At 36.9% G+C, this 25,948-nt stretch overlaps 1 protein-coding gene across 1 annotated transcript in view; it reads left to right on the top strand.

Annotated features, from left to right (window-relative positions):
* Ddx10 (DEAD-box helicase 10) overlaps nt 1-25,948 on the top strand; it is a 154,710-nt gene that overhangs the window by 87,473 nt on the left and 41,289 nt on the right. The window contains exons 14-15 of the mRNA NM_001106820.1: nt 15,718-15,837; nt 18,700-18,861. Coding sequence (NP_001100290.1) covers nt 15,718-15,837; nt 18,700-18,861 — 282 coding nt within the window. The remainder of the gene's footprint in view (nt 1-15,717; nt 15,838-18,699; nt 18,862-25,948) is intronic.

Below are 25,948 nucleotides of genomic sequence, written 5' to 3'. Positions count from 1 at the left end.
TTAAATTGGGTATTTCTTATTTACATTTCAAATGTTATTCCCTTTCCTAGTCTCCAGGTCAACAGCCCCCTAACCACTTCCCCTCCCCAGTAAATTGTGTAGAGGATATTACATATTATATTAGTCCAAATGAATCCGAGAAATTAAAATTGAACCAGAAGCAGTTCAAAGAAATATATTAGTTTCATATTGTATAAAAAACTATCACAAACAGCACCACTAAATGATACACGTAGATGCCTCGGCATGTAAAGGCGTTTGCTGCTCATAGCAAGTAATGACTTATGTCCTTGCAACCCACAGGGTGGAAGGAGGAAACTGGCTCCCATAGGTTGTTCTCTGGTCTCTACATATGCATCATGGTAGGTGGTACATATCCACATGGGCTCCTGGTCTTAGTATCAGTCTCAGTCTTAGTCTCTGTATCTGTCTGTCTGTCTGTCTCTCACTCTCAGTGTCTCTCTGTCGCTAACACACATTAAATATAAATGAATGGAATAATTACAATAAATAAATGGAATAATTGAAAGTGGAATAATTAAAACAAACCCCCAATAAACAGCATAATTATGGTTTCATATTTTCCATGAACCAAATGTTTGAGCATGGTTTAACTGAGTCTTCTATTCATGATCTTTTGACAAAGTTACAATCAAGCACTAACCAGTTTGCCCTTTCGTTTTGGGATTTGATTGGCATAGAGGGCAGATTTTTGGGAGGGGAAAGGGTGCTGTTTGGCATCTATATAACTGCATGTTTTACTGGCTGTTGACTGCTGGCAGTGTGCTTTGGGCTGAATGCGATTGAGGATATAGCAAGGAAGTTTCTGTCTGAAATTACACTGAGAGTCTTCACAAGGAATTGAATTACTTGTTACTTTGGTCTCTTACTTATATTTTTGGTTGTGTGCTTAGCATTTAAAAGTTGAGACATGGAGATTGTGGTCTATTTTTCTCACTCTAGAATTGTACAAAGTAACTTTCTGTTATTTTAACTGCCAGATGTGTAATAAACTTTTTGTTGTTGCAAGGTAACTACCTTTAGCTGCTAAAGATGGGTTACTCCAGGATGGCTGTTGATTTTATTAAGTCTGTAGGGGATTTAATAGCTCCCAGATGCTAGTCAAGTAGAGTTGTATTGTTACATAATAGAACCACAGAAGTGATACACATCACTTTAGTTATTAAGTGATAATCTTATAATCATTGGCGTATTGCATGAAGAGAATAAAGTTCTGAGCCCTGCCCACGTGGAATGTAAGGATTTTACACAAGTGTGTTAATATAGAGGCAGGATCATTGGGGTATCACCTTTCGGCCTTTCTGCCATAGACAGAATACAAATAAGCATTTAGTGATTAAAATGCTGTGTTTCATTGCTTATGAATTGTTTTCATGTCAGGGTCAAGCTGTACAGTATGTAGTAACATAGTTCCTATTTTGGTTGTATGTCACATACGCTAATGAGAAGGCCTCCTAGCACTGAACTTGTCCTTTTACAAGATGTACACTGTGGATGCCAGTTCCACCCTCTACCCAGATTGTATTCATTAACATTTTCATGAAACTATTAATTATATTATATTTGCTTTTGCTAAAATGTAGCAAGCAGTATAGAAATATCACATTTCTAGCTTAAATAGATGTTTCATGTAGAGCATAATTTTGGAAGAAGATCGTTTTCTGTGTTTATTTGTTCCTAATAGTTTTAAAAATTTTAATTTCACAATAACATTAGTTTTTATTTCTTTAGAATTGATTGTGAAGTCAGTGAGTTTTCTTCCATGGAATATTTCTGTTTATTTGATTTCTACATGTTTAATGCTAGTCTCTAAATTAAATATAACTAGGCTCTCTCTGTGTTAGTGTACTACTGACTTGCTCTTATACGGAAGGATCTTCATGTTTGTTGGCAGTGTCTCTCACTGTAGAGATGATTGCTTTATCCTGGGGCTCTTAGGGACATGTATGTTACTGTCTTCCTATTGTTCCTTTAAGGAAGTGACTGTTTAGTTTATATTAATGGTGCATAACCAGCCTGCTCATTAATTTTCCTGTGGTTGTTGCCTGTAGACTTTGCCTAATATACTAGACACTATTTGTGGAATGGGCAAGAAAATCAATAACTAAGACTTTAAGACATATCTAGTTATTTTCCAGAGTTTGTTAAATCATTATATACTGGTACTGTGCCATTGAAGTAAGTTTAATTTTTGCCATAGCATACTAGCAAACTCTACTGTAATTAATATTACTCACATTTAACAAATAAGCTATGTTATTCACTGTTGTTTTTTTGAATGTTCCTTTTTAAAATAGTTGCATGCCTCAGAAAGTTGCACTTGAAGGAGAATATTAGTGTTTCATAGTTTTTTTGGGGGGAAATAATGGGTCATCTCATTGCCTACATTGATTTATAAGTATAAATATATTATAATAATCAGCACAGGGATATATTGGTAGTTTTAGATATTACTCTGTTTATACTCTTCAAAAATTTATTGATTGAGTGCATTGTAGCATATTTCAAAAGATAAAATGGTAATATCTGAAATTTTAACAAAGTAGTCATAAAATATAACCATTTATTGTTTATGAACAGGTTTTAAAAGTAATTCATACGATTGGCTTAAAATGCATAATACATGCTTTTGTAAACAGTCAACCACTAAAACTCTTGTGGGTTTTTTTTTTGTGATATTGAATATATTCATGATTGCATATTTCTCATCATTTAAGAAAACGAAGCAAGTCAGAATTTTATTTTTTCATTAGTTATATTTAAATTTTAGCAAACTGTATCCTTTTAACATACCCATACACATACTGATTCTCTAAATCTCACTTGTGTTGTACAATTAGATTGTATTATTGTACATTTGTATAATCTTAAGGGCTACTTTCTACTCATTCATGTGTAATATCAAAATTATTTTTGAGTGTGTGTGTGTGTGTGTGTGTGTGTGTGTGTGTGTGTTGTATGTGTTGTGTTTTTTCCTGATTTGTTGCTGTAATTACATCACTTGAGCTAAAGAAACTTGGGGGAAGATGAAATTTATTTAGCTTAAACTTGTAGCTCATAGTCTAACATAGAGAGAAGCCAGAGTGGGAATCATGGAGGAATGAAGCACTCTGGGACACACTCTCCGGCTAACTCATAGACTCAGGTTGAGCTGTCTTTCTTGTATAACTTGGGACCATCTCTCCAGGGACAGCATTATTCATAGTGGGCTTTTATATCAGTTAAGTTAGTTCAGATGACTCTAGGTTATATCGTTAATCAGTAATGTTTTCTAGAAGTGTGTGTGTGTGTGTGTGTGTGTGTGTGTGTGTGTGTGTGTGTGCGCGCGTGTGCGCGCGTGTGCATGTACATATTCATGCATGTGTGTGTGCATACAAATATACACTGTGTGTGTGCACATGCACATTATCTAGCAGGCCTCCACTGTATTTTTGAGACAGGATCTCTGACTGAACCTGAGTTCCATCATTTTCTGATTGACTGTCTGGCTAAGAAGCCTGCAGGTATGCACTCCCCCACCCCTAGTCCTCTAAGTTTACATTTGCCTGGCTACTCAGATAGGCTAGACAAAGAATATGAAATGGTGGTCTTTTCTTTATATCATAAATGAAACACAGCCTCATCTGCACCTTTGGTTTTTTAGACTTCTTGGAGATGGGTACTAGAGATTGAACCTAAGACTTTGTGCACTTTAAGTAATCACCACCACAGATAAGACTAGATCTCTAACCCTTTTTTGATTAAAAACTTTAATAACTAAGTGTTTTGTGTGTATAGTATGTAAATACATATGCACATATGTGTGAGTGGGTGTATGTGTAAAAGTTAGAGGACAACCTGAAGTGTTGTCATCGTCCACTTCGTTTGAAAGGTTTCTAGCGCTGTGTATGTCAGCCTAGCTAGCCTGCTGGCCTCTAGAGACTCTTCTGTCTCGCTATAGGTGCACTGGGACTAGTGTTGCATGTTACTGTGTTGGAATTTTAGGTGGGGTCTGTGAATCTGACATTGGCTCCTCATACTTCATGCCAAGTATTTTATCAACTAAGGCACCTCCCTAGCTCCTTTCTCTAATTTTTAATTTTACTTTTAATGGAAAGACTTCAGATGCAGATTAGTCTAGGGGTTAGGTACGTGTGTGTGTGTGTGTGTGTGTGTGTGTGTGTGTGTGTGTGTTAGTATAAACATGTCAGTTTGTCATTTTATAATTAATGAGATTTGTGAATTGTTGAACTTTGTTTATAGCCCAAATCAGTTGTTACCATTATATATCCTCAAGGTATAGAGAATTCAGTCTAATCTCTAGCAATTTCGGACATATCACCATACTGTCACACAATGATCTGTATCTTTTTAGTGCATTGGAAATTACCATAGGACAGTGAACACAATAAAAGTGTAATATGTTTTTGATAAGTAGTAATATAACATCAAATTTTCTAATTCATAAAATCTTAAATTTAAATTCTTTAATATTGGTCATCTCAAAATTTGAAATGACTCTTCCAACAAGATCAAAAGAAGAATAGTGTCTTGAGATATGTTAGTTTAGTGATCATGGAGGGAAATATCTAATAAACAGCGACTCTGTTATAGAGAGGAAGGTGACCAAGCAGTGCTCACTTAGTGTGCACAGCCTTGCTCATTTACTTCTAACACCTTTGGGCCAACAATCATACGAATTATAAACCACAAGGGACAAACAGGTGAATAATACCATATCTCAGAGCATAAGTAAAGGTTGTTCACTCACCTGTACTGATGAGGAGGAGGGCAAACAGGAAAGGCAAGTTGATATTAGAGTTATCCTAGCATGGCTCATAAAACTCTTATTTAAAAAGAAAAAACTTTTTTCATAAATAAGTTTTTAAAAAACTTTTTGTCATAAAAACACTTTTCATAAAAACCCTTATATTGTGATTAGTAATTTTTGTTATTTATTTATTTGCTAAAATTCAAAATATAAAGGAAGGAGTTGCAAAGCAATTAAAAATACACCATGATCCTATCATATATTTGAACTACCTTATGATTAGTACTTCTGGTCTTCTTTCTGTATATATACAAACATTCCCACACTCCTCCCCAATGCATTTAAATTACAGACTGCATATGATACTGTTATATTAACTTTCTGAAAACTTAAACAGATTAGGAAAAACTTCTATGCTGATAAATAAACCTCTTTAATTCCATAATTTAATACCTAATGATACTGTTACACCAGTAGAAGTAGGTGTTTTACTAAGGCAGGTTTTATTATAATGCCTTTGAAATCCTCTTTTCTTTCCCCTTTACTCCCCTAAGATAAACACAATGATTTCATGAAGTTTTAAATTGGTGATTTTATTCAACCTAGAGTTGGAAAAATTAAAATGTAGCTCTTGATACAGCTGAGCCCCAATAACAATGAGACTCAGTTCTGAATCTTCCATTATGGTAGGGACAAGGAAGAAATTCTTTTTGGAAGAGTTAACTACTATACTTAAAGGTTTTAGTTCTTAACCACATTTTTTTGAGGTGCATGTTTTGTGTGTGTGTTCCTGTTTTAGTAGTCTAGTCTAGTTGGTGGTCCAGTAGGACTGTGGTAATCAGTACCTCAGCAGCATTTTTTAAGGGGACCATTGGTTTTTGATTAGTTTTTATTCCAGGGTTTTGGTTTTGTTCGTGCTTTTGCTAGTGGCTTCTTTTTGCTCGTATTCCTCAATTCACATCTATTTCCCATGTGTAATTGATGAAGCACACCAAGGCTTTGCCTTCTGCCTTATTCTCCATTGCAGATGCTCTATAGCCAAACTCAATAGTCTTTACAAACTACGTGATCATCTAAATGTTGTCCCAAACCCTTCTAGCTTCCTAAAACTTTACTATCAATTTACTATCTCTTGTATATTTAACACCACTAATTCAGTGAGAGCAGGAACATAGACGTTGAATCCTACTTTTACTAAAAGTCCGTACTTTTTGGAGTGTAATTCACTCGTCCTTCAGAATATATCTAAAACTTAACTATCTTCTTTCTGCCTCAGTTAAAATCCTCTTATCTTGTATATAGGCCAACAATATAATTTATAATTAGTTTTCTATGTAGCATGCTAGCTGCTGAAAAACTTGTTAGCCAACCCCTTAAGACAATACGTGGAGTCTTGTTCCCAACTTGTATTTTGTGTCATATTCTGGGCCAAACCCAGCTCTTTAGCACGTGTTTTAAGGTCTCGGTAATCCAGGATCTTCTTGTGTGCCTGATATGGTTTACTACGTTCTCCTGTAACCAGTCTAAGCTTGTATGTGTGAAGAAAAACTAGTTTCTTTTTAAGAATCTGAACCTCTAGCTAAACTCCCTCTTTCAAGTTTTTAAGATTTGAGCCTTACATATGATAGCTCAAAATAAAGACAGTTGCTTATGGACTGAAACCTCTCAAAACTAAGGCACGACAAAACTAATTTTTTAAAAGATAATTTTATACATTGTTACAGTAATGGAAAGGTATAGTAGAAAAGGTCTGTTGAATATGTTGAGTTTTTGTTTTGATTCATATTTTATTCCTCCTCATTTCTAAAGGATTTGAAATTGCTTTAAATTTTTACTTTAACAATTTCTACTAGAATGTGCCAGGACAGCTGAGCCTTTAATCCCAGCACTTGGGAGGCAGACAGAGGTGGATCTCTGAGTTTGAGGCCAACCTGGTCTACAGAGTGAGTTTCAGGACAGCTAGGGTTATACAGAGAAATCTTGTTTTGAAAAGCAAAAAAAGCCAAGATAAGCACAATGTAGAGAGAACAGAAGTGACTGGTAGGATGTGTAAAATGCAGGTCACACAGTTTTATGTCATTTTTAAATATGGATCAGTATTGACTCTTGAAGTCTTGAATGCTAGAATGAAAAGAGAAAACCTTGTTGGGGAGAGATGTCATAGATTTTGTATTAACAAACCAAATTATGAGTGTCATAGTGTAGTTTAAGGTATCTCAGTATATCAGTAGAGAGTTAATTTCATTTTAATAGAATTTCTATCAGTTTATCTTGTTTGACTAAAGTTGAATATCTTCAAAATTACTTTCAGATAAGTTTCTCCTTAGGAATATTGTTATTTAATATTTTTATTTATTAACGATTCAGCCAAATCTGTCAAATGACTAATTGACAGATTGAATAATTGAATTACTTGGAATAAGCTGTTAACAGTAAGGATCAGTAGATTCATTATGTTCTAGTATTTTATTTTTGGACTTTTAGTATTATGTTTCAAATATTACTTATATAATAGAGAAGGTGTTTGGTAGCTGGATGGTAATTTTTGCATCCTGTTAGTATCTGCTTATGACATTTTCAGTTTTCCACTCTCAGCTTAATTGGTTTTCTTGAACATGTAGATAGTTTGTGAGTCTCTTGGGTTGGGGTGTATTACATAGTATGTGTAGGGTGGTACAGTGGCTTTACAACATATCATAACAATGAAAGGAATTTTTTTCACAGTTTCTCTTCTCTTCCCCTTGGTCCTTCTTGTGATTTTGATTTCCAACTGTCTCCTTTTATCACTGTAATTATCTCAGCTCTACAGAGCTGTCCTTCCCCTGTTTATTTTGTTCTGACATGTTGTCTCTTGGCTTTTATTGTGCTGGAAACTAGTCAAGTTTCCCATCCCTTACAACTTTTTCACTTCTGTCTTTAATTACTGGTGTCCTTTCTTGAGCGACAGAAGAAAATTAGACCTGTCTCTGTTTTTGGTACTAGTGTAGATCTTTAAAGGGCAGGAGTGGATTTTGAAAAATTCATTTAGTTTGGGATTTTAGTCAATGTCATTTGCCTGTTTTGTTTAGAAATGGCAAAAAATCCCCCCCCCACTCCCATTTTGCAATAAGAATAGTTTCCCACTGATCTAATGCTCTCATGAGCTCTAACTGCTCTTCCAGAGGTCCTGAGTTCAATCCCCAGCAACCACATGGTGACTCACAACCATCTGTAATGGGATCTGATGCCCTCTTCTGGTGTGTCTGAAGACAGCTACAGTGTACTCATGTACATAAAATAAATAAGTAAATCTTTAAAAAAAAAGAAAAGAAAAATAGGAATATATGTCTAGGAATATATGTCCAGGACAGCATGTTTTCTCTGTTGGTGAATTCTCTATTGAATTGGTTCAAATACACATAGAAATTATATGCTTGTCTCTGAGGAGGGTGATAGGCATCAGTGTTTGTGATACAGACTAAATCTTCCTTTAAGCAATATTTCTGGAATTTACTTTGTATCAGTAAATAGTGGACTCAAGAAAGAAACATAAACTTCAAAGTTTGATTGCACAACTTTGGTGTCTGGTGTGCTTTTGTCAGTTCTAGGATGATTTTAAAAGTTGTAGGAAGGAACAGAAACATAATATAGCCAATTTGGGCATAAGTTAGAATTAAGATCAATATTGTCTATGAAGCAAAAAAATGTATCAGGTTCTTTTTCTCTAAGTTGCTTCTAGCTGCCTGCCGTCTAATATGAAAAAGCTTATTAAAGGTGGCAGGCTTAAAAATTGGTTTCGTAAAACAAAGTATCACTGGTTTCATAATTTTATTTACAAGCAACGCATTCTAATTTTTTTTATCACTTTAATGTTTATTTTTCCTTAGGAATATAGTTGGGGAACAGATACATGCATTTTAACAGAAAGACAGAATACTAAATAACCTAAAAATCAGGAGACAACCTGGTCCTCAGTGTAGCCCAGGATGCCCTTTAGTGGGCCCTTGGTTGCCTGCTTCACAGCTCCTTAATGTCACCACACTTGGCAGCTGCAAAGTGCTATGAGAAAGAACTAAGTCAGGATTGCATAGAGGACAATCAATTGGAGGCTTAGAAATAGAAATTACTTTTTTTTTTTTTTTTGGAGTGGGTACAGCGAACTTTATTGATGGTATTCAAGAGTAGGGTTTCCTAGGCTCCTCCTGTTTTATGGGGGTCTGGGATGAAAATTATGAGGGAGTTGCTCAATGATGGTGGCTGAGTTGGGACAGGGACTCCTCAGCAACTGAGGGCCTCTCTCTTGATCTCAAGTATCCTTGCTAGGGTGGGTGGTCTAGGGTTTCTTACTCCTTGGAGGCCATGTAGGCCATGAGATCCACTACCCTATTGCTGTAGCCATATTCATTGTCATACCAGGAAATGAGCTTCACAAAATCGCCATTGGGAGTAATGCCAGCTGCAGCATCAAAGAGTGGGAGTTGCTGTTGGAAGTCGCAGGAGACAACCTAATCCTTAGCGTAGCCCAAGATACCCTTTAGTGGGGCCCTCGGATGCCTGCTACACACCTCCTTAATGTCATCATACTTGGCAGTTTTCTCTAGGTGCCATGTCAGAACCAGAACTGATATATTGGGTGTAGGAATGCGGAAGGCTATGGCAGTGAGCTTCCTGTTCAACTCTGGGATGACCTTGCCCCTAGCCTCGGCAACACCAGTGGATGCAGGGATGATATTATGGGCAGCCCCATGGCCATCACTCCACAGCTTTCCAGAGGGGCCATCCACAGTCTTCTGAGTGGCAGTGATGGTGTGGACTGTGGTCATGAGTCCTTCCACGATGCCAAAGTTGTCACGGATGACTTTGTTCAGGGCAGCTAATCAGTTGATGATACAGGATGCATTGCTGACAATCTTGAATGAGTTGTCATATTTCTCATGGTTCACACCCATTACAAACATGGGAGCATCGGCAGAAGGGGTGGAGATGATGACCCTTTTGGACCACCCTTCAAGTGGGCCCCAGCCTTCTCCATGGCAGTAAAGATGCCAGTAGACTCCATGACATAGTCAGCACCAGCATCACCCCATTTGGTGTTAGTGGGATCTCACTCCTGGAAGATGTTGATAGGCTTCCTGTCGGTGACAAGCGTCCCATTCTCAGCCTTGACTGTGCCATTGAATTTGCCATAGAGTCATGCTGGAACATTTAGACCATGTAGTTGAGGTCAATGAAGGGGTCATTGATGGCAACAGTCTCCACTTTGCCAACTGCAGAGCAGAAGACAGCCCTAGTAACCAGGCACCCAATACGGCCAAATCCGTTCACACTGACCTTCACTATGGTATCTATGGTACGAGACTGGCACTCCTTGAAAAGATGCGATTGTCTCTGGAACAGGGAGGAACAGAGAGATAGAAATGATTCTTGAATGGTGGCATATGGTGGATATCTATCTAATGTTCAGGAGAACAGTGACTATCCAAACTGGGACATAGCTTGACTATATCAAGCTAATAACAGAGATGTGAGTTATTTACTTGGCACTCATAGTACTTGGATCTAGTCACAAAGCTCTAAATACCACTATTTTTAGTATGATGGTCATGACAGGCTGGTCATGATTCGAGATGGCTACAGTCAGGCTAAATTGGTCCTGGCACCAATTTAAGCGAATTCAAAGAAAATATTCTAGTAATGAGTGATTTTAATTACAGAGCTATGTAAATTTGCATTCTATGTTTCAGAATAAAAAGGTAAACAGGACTATTTAATAGTATGAGAAAGTATGATAAATTTAGTTGATCATGACACACATAAGTATTAAAAATAGGACATGAAATGAAAATAGAATTCGTTCTGAAGAACAGGAATTAGGATTTTATCTCGACTAATTAGAAGCAGTGAAAGGTTTAAGGAATTATTAGGCTAAACCTCTATAAAAGAAGGTTTTTTAAATCAGGAAATTTATATTAACTCTAACATGAAATTAATGAGGACACAGAAGATACGTTGAAGGGATTTGAGTGAAAGTTTGATGTTCAAATCTGTCTGAAAATTACAGGGAAAAAATTGAAAATAGAAACTACTCATAATATATCAGAAGTTGCTTTTATTAAAACATAGAAATACATACTTGAAAATGTATTAAGTTAGGCAATGCCGCTCCTGGTCAGGTGGTCCTAGGTTGTCCACAAAAGCAGTCTGAGTGAGCAAGTCAGGAAGTCGCACTTCTCTGTAGTCTCTACTTCAGTTCTTGCTCTGGGATTCTGCCTTGAGTTCCTGTCTTGGTTTCCCCCAACGTGGTTTTTGTTTGTGTGTTTGTTTGTTGTTGTTTTATCACATCAAAAGAAAGCAAACGAGGATGCCTACTAAAGTTAGTAATAAAAAGACGAACACTGGGACTGGAGATAGCAGTGGGTAAAGTGCTTGCTCTACAACCACAAAGTCTTGATTTTGGATTCCCAGAATCCACATAAAAGCCATGTATAGATAGGCAGGTCTACCTGTAAGTTTAGTGCAGGATGGAAGGGAGAATAGGCAGATCCTAGGGCTCTCTGACTATGCTTTTAGACCAAAGAGAACTCTCCAAGTTCAATGAGAGATTCTGTCTCATAAAAGTAAGGTGGAAAGTCATCAACCTCTGACTTCCATATGCGGACTTGCTGATCAACTCATCCTACATATGTATGTACATGTGCAGATATACAGAGATCCTCCCTCCCCCTCTCTCTCTCTCTCTCTCTCTCTCTCTCTCTCTCTCTCTCTCACACACACACACACACACACACACACACACGCACACACACACGCACACACTTAAAAATGCCAACAGTGGGCTTAATAGGCGTTTGTAACTTTAGTGAAGTAATACACATCTTAGTATTTTCCTCTCTCTCTTTTTTTTTTTCTTTTTTGTAAAAGGAAGTTACTCATCTTGCTTATTTATCTCAGCACTTGCTGTGCTTGTGATACAATAGTTAGTGTTTAGTAATTGCTGAATATTATCTGTAAGAACAGGTTCCTAGAGGCCTGAGAGACCACCAGCATTGCACTACTGGACCCTGCCTATATTCTCTGATAGAACTATAATTTGTATCTTGAAAAGTAGTCTTACCCTTATAGTGTTTGTCTTGTCCAAAGCATTGGGGCCAACATCATGGACTGAAAACTTTTTTTTTTTTTTAATAACTGTAAGCCCAGACATACCTTTTCTCTATGTAAGTTGATTATCTCACTTGTTTGATATATCCACAAAGGTAACTGACACAGATGTCTTGTATAGTCAGTTGTACATTTTGGAGTGAGTGAGGCTGTTAGAGGCAAGTCAGTAGCTATTCAAGGTAATATAAGCCACTTAGCCATTTTGAAGCTGTTGCTTTTTTTCAGTGACTTTCTTAACATGTTTTTTAAAGAAATAAAGGGAACCCTTTTTTGAGGGTAGCAAGCTGGAGCAAGAATTATCCCTTTTAGATACTAAGAGACCATTCAGTGGAAAAAACCACAAATACCTCCATTTTTTTTTCCCCATAAGGTCACTGGATTCGTGAGCTAAACCAATGTCACTGGACTATACTGTTTCTCTTACTGACTTTTATTCCAGTTGGTTAGCTCTTGGCATTTGGAATGTATGCTTTGACATTTTCTTTCTGTTCACAGGCACTGGACTCTTGTATTTTATTAAGAATATTTTTAAATAGTCAGAGGAGTTGCAACAACTGTATTATTGGATGCAAATATATCTTCTACCAAATTTTATAATTAACCATTTGCAATGTTTTCCTTACCATGTTACCTTTTACTGAACACATTTCTGAGTACATTGCCAATGTCATTATATTTTCTTGTATTTTTCAGATTGCATGGTGTTAGTTGGAGTTCAGTATTTGTTGACATTACCTTTAGATGTATAAATTTTCACATCATACAAGGAAGTGACAAATTAGAATTAAGAACATTTGATACATTTACTCAGATATGTCTTTGTGTAGCTCAAACATTTATCCAAGAAGTAGAAAGTACCGTCACCCTGAAAAGTTTGCTCATACCATTTCCTAATAATTTCAGCTTATTAATTTATGGCTATACATTTATACTACAGTGAGTATATCAGCTAATCTTATAATTCCTTCTATCATTACGGAATGTTTGATGGCAGAAAATCAGCCAATTCAGATCTTTAAGAGTTTATGTCACCAAGCTGGGTGTTGTTGGTGTACACCTTTGATTCCCAGTACTGGGGAAGCAGAGGTAGGTAGATCTCTTTGAGTTCAAGGTTAGCCTGGTCTACAAAGTGAGTTCTAGAGCTGTTACACAGAGAAACCCTGTTTTTAAAAACAAAAAGAAACAAAAAAAATTTGTTTCACTATAAAACTCTAAAGATCTACTAGAATTTTAATAATGAAGTTGCAAACTCTAGTGATAGAAGAGGTCTCTGACAGGGCTTTGTGAGGAAAGTTGCATGGAAATTCTGAATGGGTTGAAGGAAGGAGGGACTTAGTTTTTCCCCATGCTTTTAGTGTTTTTACGTTTTGCACCTTAGATAAGTGAATTGCTTTATCACTCCATTCCCTTCCAATTTAGGTTTTCTTTCCTTTTTTTTCTCTTTCTTTATTTTTTCCCATCTGATTGCTCTCTGAAGTAAGGTAAGGAAATGAGGACGATAATATTTACAGAGAGAGATACACATATGTCTTAGAGACAGTCACAGAGAGGAGGTCTAGAGAAATAGGCACAGCAAGTAAGTCTTCATGCCACCAGCTGGAAACATCCACAGAGCCATGGTAGGGCTGAAGATTAGTTGTTTGTCCCAAGGAAAAAATAATTTGAAAAAATTTTTTCATAGAAGTCTTGTGAGATAAATTATAGTATATTAATGTTAATATCTCTCTGATAAGAGATCTTCTCATAAACTTTACATGGATTAAATATGCTTGTAGCTTACTAAATGTAAACTGGCTTTTTGCCAGAAAAGTACTTTAATTAAGTACTATAGATTGCATAAATCAGAATAAGAACTATAAAAAATATTGTTAGAATATATATATAACAAAAACATCACTGTCAACACAGCTTACTTGTAATTAAATCATAACTGTTGTATGCATTATCTAATTTACATAACTATCTTAGTTAAGAGTTTCTCTTGCTGTGATAAACACCACATCCAAAAGCAATATGGGGAGGAAGGGTTTATTTCGTCTTATATCCTATAGTCCAGGGAAGTCAGGGCAGGAACACAAGGCAGGAACCTAGAAGCTGGAATTGATGCAGAGGCCATGGAAGGAACACTGCTGACTCATGGCTTGCTCATCTTGTGTTCTTGGAGCACTCAGGACCACCAGCCCAGTGGTGGTGTTACCCACAGTGAGCTTGACCCTCACATATCAGTTAGGAATCAACAAAACGTACCACAGACTCTTCTGTAGGCCAGTTTTATAGAGATGTTTTTTTCAATTCAAAGACCCTCTTCTCAAATGATTGTAGCTTGTATAACATTGACATAAAACTATCCAAGATAATAACAAACATGAACAATTACCTAAAAATATTCTAATAACATATAAACTGTCTTAATAAGTTGGCTGTTTTTAATTTGGTATGTTTGTTTTAATCTATTCAACATTGACAGTGTCTACTTAACATGATTTTTTTTGTTATCATAATGTATTAGTTGTGCATCTTCCCAAAACTTCTGATGATTCTTGTTTATTTCCTCTTTTTTGCCTTTGTTGAGCGATTCACTGTAACACAGCATTAAAAGCTAGGAAGCCCACAGTCTAGTATGCTGTGAAATTAGCTGTATCCACTTGACATGAGCTTATCATGCAGTGTGTTTTAGTGTATTTATTGTTTAGTCTATCCCACAGTGTGTTAGGTGGTACTAGGTGCTATTAGTATCCTCCATGTAGCGATGATCGCTAATCTTCACACAGTTTGTAATTGCAGAATTTACCTCAAATATTCTTGATTACTATGCCAAAGAGCTCTTTAAATTATTTTTATTATTTTAAACTGTAAACATGTGTATCTGTGTCTGGGTATGTACAAGTATGTGCTGGTACCCTTAGAGTCAGAGCTGAAGTTAGAGGCAATTGTGAACTTTCTAACATGGGTGTGAGAACTGAACTCTGGTTCCCTAGAGGAGTAATACTTATCCTTAACTGCTGAGCAATCTCTTCAGGCCTATACTGAAACCTACTTCACATTTTGTTTATTCCTGTAATGGACGCTATATTGTTTTATAGTTAAGCACCACCAATTGCTAGTGGGGAATTATACAACATTTCAAAACCACGAGTTATTCCCTGGTACTCGTTGTAGAGGCCATGCCATGATCTTTCCTGTTTCTTTCCTCACTCCCTTACTCAGTTGTTCATTTAGGATAAGTAAGCAGTAGCTTAAGGTTATGCTATCTATGATGGTGGTCTCAGAGCATTGGTTTTGTTCCAGTGAATGTACTCTGTTAAGTACTGTTATTCATCTTGTCTTGGGACTCTTTGGTCATAGGATATTTTCCAACATGTATATAGCAAATTTCTATAGCTGACAGAATGATATTGAGTTGCAAACACCATTTTAGTCATTTTGCTCTGTGTTTACATTTTCAATTTACATTACAATTTAAGTTTGCACTTGGTAATGAAATAATATGTTTGTTTTACCTGGGAAACAGATTTGCCTTATGACTGTTTATTGCTTTCTCTCATTGTCTCTGGTGCAGCAGCATTTTAAGTAGTATAATTTAGCAATGGAACAAAATGAAAGGTTTTGCCTAATGACCGTCACACTCACATTTAAAGCCCCTTTAGCCTTGTGGTAGCTGTTAGTTAAAATGCCACATAGCTCAGTTTCTTCTGGACAGTGTTTTAGGAACTTGTAATTACCAGTGAGAATAGAAAGTATAGTCATTTTTGGAAATTTGTTTTATATTGCAACCGTTTTTCTAATTATTCTTTTTCTTTGCACAGAAAAAGGAACCTTCTAAATCCAGTGTCAAGAAAAAATTAACCAAAGTTGCAGAAGCAAAAAAAGTAATGAAGAGAAATTTTAAAGTGAACAAGAAAATAACATTTACGGATGAAGGAGAGGTAAGATTCTGTAAATATATTATTTCTGAGCTACATCTCAGGGATTATGGAGCTTGGCCTTCATGCTGACTGGCCATTCCTTATTTAAAAAGAAATGTCCCCAGAGCACACTGCCTGCTTCCTGTCCCTGTTCCTGTAAGCCTTTCCTCAGCAATGTGGCTGTGGACGAGGATCTCTTATGCAATCAACTCTAGTCCTTCTTGGTGATACCTGCAGTGAAATGCCATTAAGTTCCATTCTTTATAGGAAAGATTTTCTCATCAATATTCATCAGCATGTTTCCTGGGAACAAGCACAAGAATACTAACACAGCTACTTACGGGGCATCTTTAACATGACCGGAAGCAATGAATATACTAGCAAGAGCACCAGTGGAAGGGGAAGCCCTGGGTCCTGCTAAGACTGAACCCCCAGTGAACTAGTCTATGGGGGGGAGGGCGGCAATGGTGGGAGGGTTGGGAGGGGAACACCCATAAGGAAGGGGAGGGGGGAAGGGGATGTTTGCCCGGAAACCGGGAAAGGGAATAACACTCGAAATGTATATAAGAAATACTCAAGTTAATTAAAAAAAAAAAAAAAAAAAAAATGACCGGAAGCTCCTGATTTGCACTTCCTCAGTTAGAGATGCTGTGTTTGCATGTGCATTGCTCAGCAGGCTCATGGGGCGGGATTCTCTCCCTTGAGGTAATTTCAGATTTAGGTGTTTCCCTTTGATTTTTGCCTTTATCTGAACCTGATTGTAAATATATACTTCTATCTTATTTCTCAGAAGAATCATTATTTTAAGAATTACTGAGTTGTTTTCAAATGACCAAGAAAAGCCAGGAGATCAAATAAATTAGCCAAAGAATGAAAACTTCGGGTAGAACAAGGCCTTTAGAATTTTTATCTTGTGACCTCATTCTCACTAACCTCCAAGTTCCCTAACTATCCTGATATATCACACAGTACCATTATAATCTCATTACTTTCATCCTCCTTGTTCATTTATTTTTACAGAAATTGTTATATAAGCTTAGATTCTTATTTAATGATTATAACTTTCTTTGGCATTTCTCTACAAAGAAAGTATTTTGTTAACTATTGGATTCCTAGCATGGTGCATAGTACCTAACGTGTATTAAACCCTCTCAATAATGTTTTGGATGAGTAATCTGTTACTCCAGTAAAATATGAGTTTTCCATATTGATTTAAAAAAGTCATACCATGCATTTCACCATCCTGGCTGTGTTGTTGATATTTGCTGTATCCAGAGGGGTATGCTTCTTTTTCATTTTGAAGTTAAAGAACTTGGTGTTATTTGGGGGAATAGGAAGAAGCTGAAAAATATCAAAATAGAAGGTATTTCAAAGTTGATACAAGTGGAGGATGAAGCCAAAATAAATGAAAAAAAAAAAAAAGAATCATTATGAAACTACTATAGAGAGTGAGCACCCAAGAAGTGAGCTAGCGGAGAGTGAGTTCTGTCTAGTGCCCTGTCTAGTGCCCTGTGAAATGAGTACCTAATGAGCTTAGTGTGCTACCGTTCAGATGCACGGATGGTAGTAATTAGCTCCAGAATAATTATCAGTCTCTTAACTGTATAATGTTGACATGTGTGCTTGTTGCTAAGAGGATCTGTTTGCGGCTGGGCATAACACTGAAACTTCTGAAACTCTAAACGATGGGCTGCTTTTGTTTAACCAACAGAAGGGTATACTGTACTGACTTCCCTCTGTGGATCAAGTCGGATGGGAAGTTGGAGGAATTGCTGTAGCACACTCATCAGCACAGATCCCTCTTGTAGCTGTGGAGCTCAGTGATCACTGACTTAATTTGTCAGTGCAATTCTTTCCACCACCATTGTCTATGTCAAGAAATAAGATCGTGTGTGCCTCACCACATAGAATGGCCAGCGTAGCGAGATGTCTGAGTACCCGTGAGATGTTTATTTGAAGATTTCTGTTGGCAAGAAGATTAGTTAGCATACTTTAAGTCAGAGATACAGATTTTAAATCCTTCCGAGACCAGTTATTAAGTTAAAGCCTGGGAACTATTTTTGTCTAAATTGGTCAGAGCTTGTACTTTTACAGTGTGAGACAACAAATTATCGAGCTGCCTCTTTTATCTGCAAGGGACACAGGTGTCCGAGAGAATAATAAATTAATTTAGAATGACACACTAAACTGGTGAAATAGCCAGCACACTCAGCCAGCTCTCGTGTTGGATTCATCTGCTTGTCACTTTGTTCCCATCCATAAATTATCCTGTGGAATGAGGAGCAGTCCATGAAACCCAAGCCAACTTTCTCCTCTGTAGTTACTTTATTCTGTGTAATTCTAACTGGTATGTGACTCATTGATCTGTTTAATTATTGCATACTGTTATGGGCTTTGAAGATGAATGAGTACGCAGGATAGCTAGATAACTGTAAGGATATTAGATTAGTGAAACAGGACAGGTAATGTAAAACAGCATATTTTGGTGAGCTTAGTTCAAGCATGTACAAGGTGCCTGAGTGTACCTCAAAGGAGATCCATTGTCACCCAGGGTCCTGCTCTACAGATGACTTTGAATTAGTTGCATGGAGAACAGAATATTAACAACAGTTTGGGAAGTGTTTTTATTATGTAATCACCTTGATTAAATATTTTGTGAAGTAGTCTTTAATTATGCTTTCACAGTATAATGGCAGTATTAGCTTGGCTGTGAGGGTCTTCTCTATGACATCTTACTTTAACTGTGAAGTTTATGGAATGTTTAAGACATAACTCATTGTAAGGTAGAATGTGGGTATATGCCCTATTTGAAATGAGTCCACAAAAGCAAACTGTTTCTGAAGACATTCCCTTCATCTCACCCTTTGCCTTTTCTGTCTTTAGTTGGTTCAGCAGTGGCCACAGATTCAGAAATGTGCTACAAATGATGTGGAGGAAGAAGATGACACTGGTGGCATCAACCTAGACAAAGCCAAAGAAAGGCTTCAGGAAGAGGACAAATTTGACAAAGAAGAATATAGGAAGAAAATTAAGGCAAAGCATCGGGTGAGCTTTTTAGAAGACACTGATAATGTTACTTTGATCCCTGTTTTCACTGACACTTGCTTTGTGCCTGTTAAGCACTGTGTTTGTTCCTATTGCTCTTCTGCTGGAGACTATATAATACTGATTTGCCACTGAAATATGCTTTTGGATAAGTGTTTTAGAGTTACAGTCTGTATGCCAGCTAATAGTACCCATATCAATCAGTCAATCATGGGGCACATATTTGAGGGTGGTTACCTAAGGTTATATTGTATGGTTATGTTTTAACCCTCTTGGTTGTAGATGTACTCCCTGATTGTGCTTAAAATTCTTATTTTGGGATAATTGATGTTTCATTTGTAATTGTAGGAATACAGAGAGATCCCATGTTCTCCATTTCTAGAATTTTGTCATCACCAGAATGTTTTATAATTGAAATTATACAGTGTATAGTCTTTTGAGATTATTCCTTTTCATTCAGCATTATTTTCTGGAAATTCATCAGATGTATATAAAAGCATTTTCTTTAAAAAACTTAAAAACGATTTATATTTACTTCATGTGTAAATTTGGATCAATGCGTGTATAGATACCACATATGTGAGTAGTTCCCGAAGAAGCCAGAATAAAGTGTCAGATACCCTGGAGCTAAGTTAGAGACAATTGTGAGCTGCCTTGTGAGTGCTTGCAACCAAATTTGGGACTTCTGAAAGAGTAGCAAGCACTCTTAACTGTGGAGCCATCTCCAGTTCTTCTTTTTGTCTTTTTAATAACGAGTAGTCGTCTGTTCCCTGGAATTGGCAGTGATTCCTGTTTCTGTCTCCTTGGTCCTAGAATTACAAATGTGCGCTACCACACCTGTCTAGAAGAATGTGGCTTGTTCTTCTTACATAACAAGCCTACTGTCTCTGTATATGATGTGTTCCATGCTTTTTTTCACTTTCTTTTGAGCTTTTTGGGTAGTGTTGAAATGTAGCGCACATTTTATACTGTTTCTGCTTGATTAGAGCAGTTCTGGGCTGGCAGAGTTGACCGAGATACAGCCAGACTGTCCATCCTGCTGTAGAAGCTGGTATTAATCTTCAAAAACATCAAGCAAACAGAGACCTGAAACACTAAAGTTCTTGTTTCAGTTGTGTTCTATAGGAGGTGCCCCATGACATCCCTTCCAAACAGAAGCATGAAAATTGCCCTCCTCTATCTCAGCAAAATAATAAAACTAGAATGGTTATTTCCTAAAGCAGAGGGTGTGACTGGTGTCTTGGTGGTATTTTCAGTGGTAAAATCATTTACATGCATGCATTTTGTGCTTTAAGGTAGAGAATGTATGTATTTTGAGTACTTTGGATGTAATGTTCAATGCAATAGCATGCCTAAGACTCTATAAGATTGTTCTCGGTATCGTGAAGTATATTTCTGCGTAGGAAACACAGAAGTAGTTTTTAACTGGTAGCTTTAATGGTTGGCTGAAAGAGTGCGCGGCAATAACAGAAGATGCATTGTCCTGAAGCCGTGCTGCTTTGTCTAATTGGTTCAGCATTCACTAGTTTGACTTAAGTTTCCTTATCTGAAAAATGACGAGACATTTAGCTCATTTCTGATGAGAAGTACAATTTTCTAGATTTTTAGATTTATTTGAAGCTCTAAGTTGGATAATAGAATTTGGATTTGTAATTTATTTTCTTCCTGGCAAATCAGATTACTTGCTACTTGATTACCCCTTTCTTGTTCTCCCATTTCTTAGGAGCCACTCAAATCTACTGTAAAAATCATGTTCCTTCTAAGTCTGAACACACTGTTTTGTCCTAATTGTTGACTTTGAGATAATGTTTTTATTTTATATAATTCAGTATATTTCTACAATGTCAGTTTTATTCTTCTAGCATAAGGTTTTGGCTTTGTTTTTAACACGTGCCATTATGTCTCTATTGAGGCTGTCACTGAAGTTAGTTCTGTGATAATACATTTAAAAGACTTTTATATCCCACTAAAATTTTGGAAATATTAACTTTAAGGCCTGTGGCTAAACTTTAGTTCATAAAGACAGAAAAAGGTGGAGAAACTTTTGATGGAAAAATAGGAATGTGGGTTTACAGGATGCTGGTCTTCTAGTGGGCACATTCATTGCAGTGATGAACTCACAGCTTATTGGTACAGGGCCTGCATGGGACTGGCCGCTGGCTGTGGTGGAACTCTTGCTACCAGACCATTGACAGGTTCTAAGAGAGGAGAAGTCCTTGTTTTCAGTCATGTACCCAGTAGCGAACATTGCAGGCTCACTACTTCAACCACACAGATGGCCCTGGTTAAACTCAGAGAGTCACACATGAAACAAAAAGTCATATGTGAAATATTTATAGACAAAAGTTACTCCCATGTGGGAGGCAGATAAGAGAAGGTAGGTGTGAGAGTAATTGGTATGCCTTGTACTCATGTATGAAACTTTCAACAAAAGTAATTAAAAATTATAGAAAAGAAATTATATAGTGGGGGCTGGCTGGATAGCTCAGCAGTTAAGAGCACTGGCTGTTCTTCCAGAGCTCCTGAGTTCAGTTCCCAGAAACCAAACATATGGTGGCTCACAACCATCTATAAAGGGATATGATGCCCTCTTCAGGCATGTATACATACAGACAGACACAACTGATACATTTTTAAAAAAGAAATACAGTAAGATTTAAAGCATAACACATTTTTGGAGTTATAAATAAATGATAATATTAACTATATTTGCATTGATGAGTCACTAGATACTGATTTGTATTAAGGAGGTTAAGATACACACAGGGTGTACGATTGTCTTTGCTATTTGGAGTTAGCTCTGAATAGTCACATTATTTGCATAGAAATCATGACTGAAGTTATGCATGGGTGCTAGATGGTGGTCAGCTAGTAAAGAGGGTTCAGTGCTTAGTGTAAATCAAGGACTCTTGTTACGTTCTCTCTCTTTCTCTTGTTCTTTTTCACAAGTAAAAGTTGAAAGGAAAACCATCATGAATATAGGATGCAATGGAATAAAATTTATGAGGGAGGCAAAAAAAAAAAAAAACAAACAAAAACCCAAAAACCCATGATTCTGATGATATGCTTTGCTTCTGGCTTATTTATAAAGGTCACTGGTGGGTTTCATAAGTTTCAGAATTTTTAAAAGCATTTTAAAAATGTTTCAGGATGAAAATTTCATGTTAGAAGATAATTATTTAAGTGAGTTCAATCTTCCTGATTCAGTTTGGCTGTAGTGCTTCCTCTTAAGACTTGGCGGTTTCTGTTGGAGACTGGAGAGATGGCTCAACAGTTAGAACGAGTGCTGCTCTTGCAGAGAATGAATTTGATTCCCAGAATCCACTTAGTGGCCCACAGCCATCTGTCACTCCTGTTCCAAAATGTCCCATGGCCTCTTTGGACACAAGGCATGCACACGGTGCAGAGCAGAATTCCTAGCTGTCACATAGCACTGGAGGGGCATCTCCTGTCACTTCAGTATTACAGTCGTCACCTTTTTGGGTGTGGGAGGAGGGAGAACCTGGCTCAATAAGAGGATGTTCCAGAGAGGTATGAAAATTTTATGAAGACACCTCCTGTTCTTTAAGAAAGAAAAATCCAGTAAATCTGCACCCCTCTCAGGACCACAGGACCAAGGTTCTTCAATGTGTCCATATTCCAAGGTGCAGCAAACTGTCAGGATTGCTTGATATACACTCAGATGGTTTGTGCTCCCACCGTGAGCTGAGAACAAGGTATATTTCTAAATCTATAAATTGCTATATAGGGCCAGAGAATGAAAAAAGACTTGCCCTGACTGTTGACAAAATTCATAGTTCATGGCACTTGCTTTTTCCCTCCCTCCCTCCCTCCCTCCCTCCCTCCTTTTTTGAGGGGGATGAGGCCCAAAATTTCTGAGATGTCAAAGAAGGATAAATAGGTATACAGAATATTTTGTACCTTGAAATATGGTTTTCTGTCTTCTTTGTGAATTTGACTTTCATTATTGAGTTTCATGCTTCCCTTTTACTCATCATTTGTGGCATGGAAGAACTGAAGATAACATCCATCTTTTTGCATGGTATATACAGTGGTTTCTGATATCAGTATGTTCTCAAAAAATAAAATTTAAAACAGGAACTGAATTATTGGGTATAGCAATGTTCAGGTTCCATTCGTACACGCTAGTCTTTGGTCTTTGTCTCATCACAGACTCTTAATAACAGAGGGAAAGGGACTTCTCAGTGTCCATTCCCAGGAACCCTGGACTGCTGTACTGCTCCCTCCTGTTTTCTGTTTGAATGGCATTTTCTCTTCTGTGGATGTTAATAGCTTTTTATGATCAGGAGCTCCAGGGGAGAATAGGGTGCATGCTGTAAAAGATAACATTTCTAATGATTTATTTTAAACTGTTTTTCCTTTGTTTCACTCAAATATTGAAAGATAGTTGTCCTTTAATGCACCCCATCTCTATGTACGCAGAAACTTTTATGTCTTAGCCATATGACTTTAGTTCCATTTCTATAAGGACATCTCTCTCCTATGTGATGTCAGTAGAAGAAAATGTCAAATGAAATACTGTGTTTGTATGTACATTGAGTTAATATATTACTCAAAAGCCTGAACTTTTTTCAGTTATTATTAACACTATCATTATGTGTGCATGCACATGCAAGTGCATTTGCATGGATACATTATGTTGTAGGGAGCACATACTTTGTTGCACATTTGTTTAAATCAGAGGACACCTTGTGGAGTAGGTGCTATCCTTTCACTTTATGTCTATTCTGGGCATTGAACTCCGGTCCTCAAGCTTCTCTAGTAAGTACTTTTACCCACCGAGGCATTTCATGGCTCTGACCCTGACTTTTAAAGTATTATTTAGGGATTGCTGAGATGGTTTATCAGTTAAGAACACATACTGCTCTTATAGAGGACCTTGTAGAGGACCTGAGTTTTGTGCCTCACATCAGCTTATACACAAACCAGCTCCAGGGGTCAGAGAACCTCTTCTGGGCTCTGTAGGCATCTTAACTAACGTGTGCACCTGCTCCCAACCCCAACACATTCATATACATAGAATTAAAAGCAAACTAATTATTATTATTTTTTGGAGATATAGTTTCTTTATGTAACCTTGGCCATCCTGGAACTCACCCTGCAAGTCAGGCTGCCCTCAAACTCACATTCACTCTGCCTCCCAGATGCTGGGATTAAAGGTGTGCACCAACATAGTCTGAAAAGTAAACTAAATATCAGTGATGATTAATTTTGAGATATTTTTCTGTTAAGGCTAATATGGTTTGATCAAAAGCTCAAAGAGTCTGGGTTTATGTGAAAGGGTTTTTCTGATAAACACATATCAATGTAATTCTTTGATAACTTTGAAGGTTAATTTTTAGATAGACCAATATGCTAGAAGGCAGGTTATTGAATAATTACAGTAAATTTTGTTTGCTGGTTAAATAGTAACTTTCTTTACTTTTTTTTTTTTTTTGTTGTTGTTGTTATGCATGAAGAGCCTGACAAAAATTAAATGCATAAAACATTAAAGCATTTTCAGGAGAAAATAACATTGGAATGGAAAGACTTCATTAATGAAACAGTGCCACTTGTACATACTGATAGAGAGGACCCTGCATGTAACCCTCAGGGTAGATAGCAGAGGAGCATGTGGCATAGGAACGCACCAGAACTGGCACTGGCTCCACAGACTGAGGAGTCACAGACTCATCGCTCACTCACTATTTGTGTCCTCAGTCTAGCGGCCTGACTGTATTGATCGTCCATCTTTTATCACTGGAGAGTGGGGATTACCTGGTGCACTGTGATAATGTTGAGGTATTATTTTTGGCAAGAATAGTAATGTGCAAACAGACAAACATTTTTGTGGAAATATAATGCAGTTTTGGTGTATTCTATAATTATCAACTCTATGATAGAGCTATATAGCTTTACTATTAGGTTAAGCAAAAAACTTAAACCATTTTTATTATTATAAAATAATATAAAATATATTATTTTACTGCAAATCTTTAGGTTGGAAATACTACTTGAATAGATAATAAGATTAAATTGTCAAATTTGGGGAGAAAGAAAAAAAGATACATACATTAAGTCTGCAATTTAAAGACAGTTATGAAACTAGCAAAAAGCTAGTCTTTCTTTAATAATATTATTTTTGCTCCATTGTGTCTACATTTAGTCTGATGCTGGTAGCTAGTAACAAACTACATAAAATTTTTGTATGAAATGTTTAGAAGCTGTGTCTGTTTTCTTTATCCTTTCTTTCTCTAAACCTATTCTCACATCAATGACAGCTTCCCCCACCCCGTGTGTGTGTGTGTGTGTGTGTGTGTGTGTGTGTGTGTGTGTGTGTGCGCGCGCGTGTGTGTGTGTGCGCGCGCGCGCGCGTTTGGCTGGGTTTGGCTGGGTTTGGCTGGGTTTGCCTTTCTGAGATGGGCTATGTATAGGGAGGCTGAGACTTTGTCCTCTAGCTGTATCATCTCTGTGGAGCTTACAGATGAGAGTCACCATATGCAGCTCGAGGATAGAATTTGATATGAACTCTGCAGTTTTGGTTGCACTCTATAGTTACGAATATCTGCTTTATCTATAGTTTTAAGATTAGATTAAGCAGAAAAAAATCTATTTTGATTATTATAGGGTCATTGATTGTCTACCTACAAAAACAATACTATGCATTTTCTTCTGTTATTAAAATCATGTCTGTAAACACTTCAAACACATTTTTAAAAAAAATTTATTTTATTAGTATACATTCTCTGTGTATGTCTGTGTGAGGGTGTCAGATCCCCTAGAACTAGGACTACAGACAGTTGTAAACTGCCATGGGGGTTTGGGGTTTTGAACCTTGGCCCTTTAGAAGAACAGCCAATGTTCTTAACCTCTGAGCCATCTCTCAAGTTGACATTTTTTTTTTTTTTTAATTAACACTCACAGGAAAACTCTATAGACTTGGTACAAAAAAACATTGTTAAGATCAAATCTGTTTATGATTAAATGAGCTCATGTTAATATATGTAAATCAAATCTTTCTGAATTTTTATTTCATCTTCCCCTTGTTTCTTTGCCTTTGGTTTCTAGAACTTCCATAGAATCTAGA

Source organism: Rattus norvegicus, chromosome 8, assembly GCF_036323735.1.
Source record: "Rattus norvegicus strain BN/NHsdMcwi chromosome 8, GRCr8, whole genome shotgun sequence".
In the NCBI taxonomy this organism is placed as follows: domain Eukaryota; kingdom Metazoa; phylum Chordata; class Mammalia; order Rodentia; family Muridae; genus Rattus; species Rattus norvegicus.
This window is presented reverse-complemented; position numbering and strand designations above follow the sequence as displayed.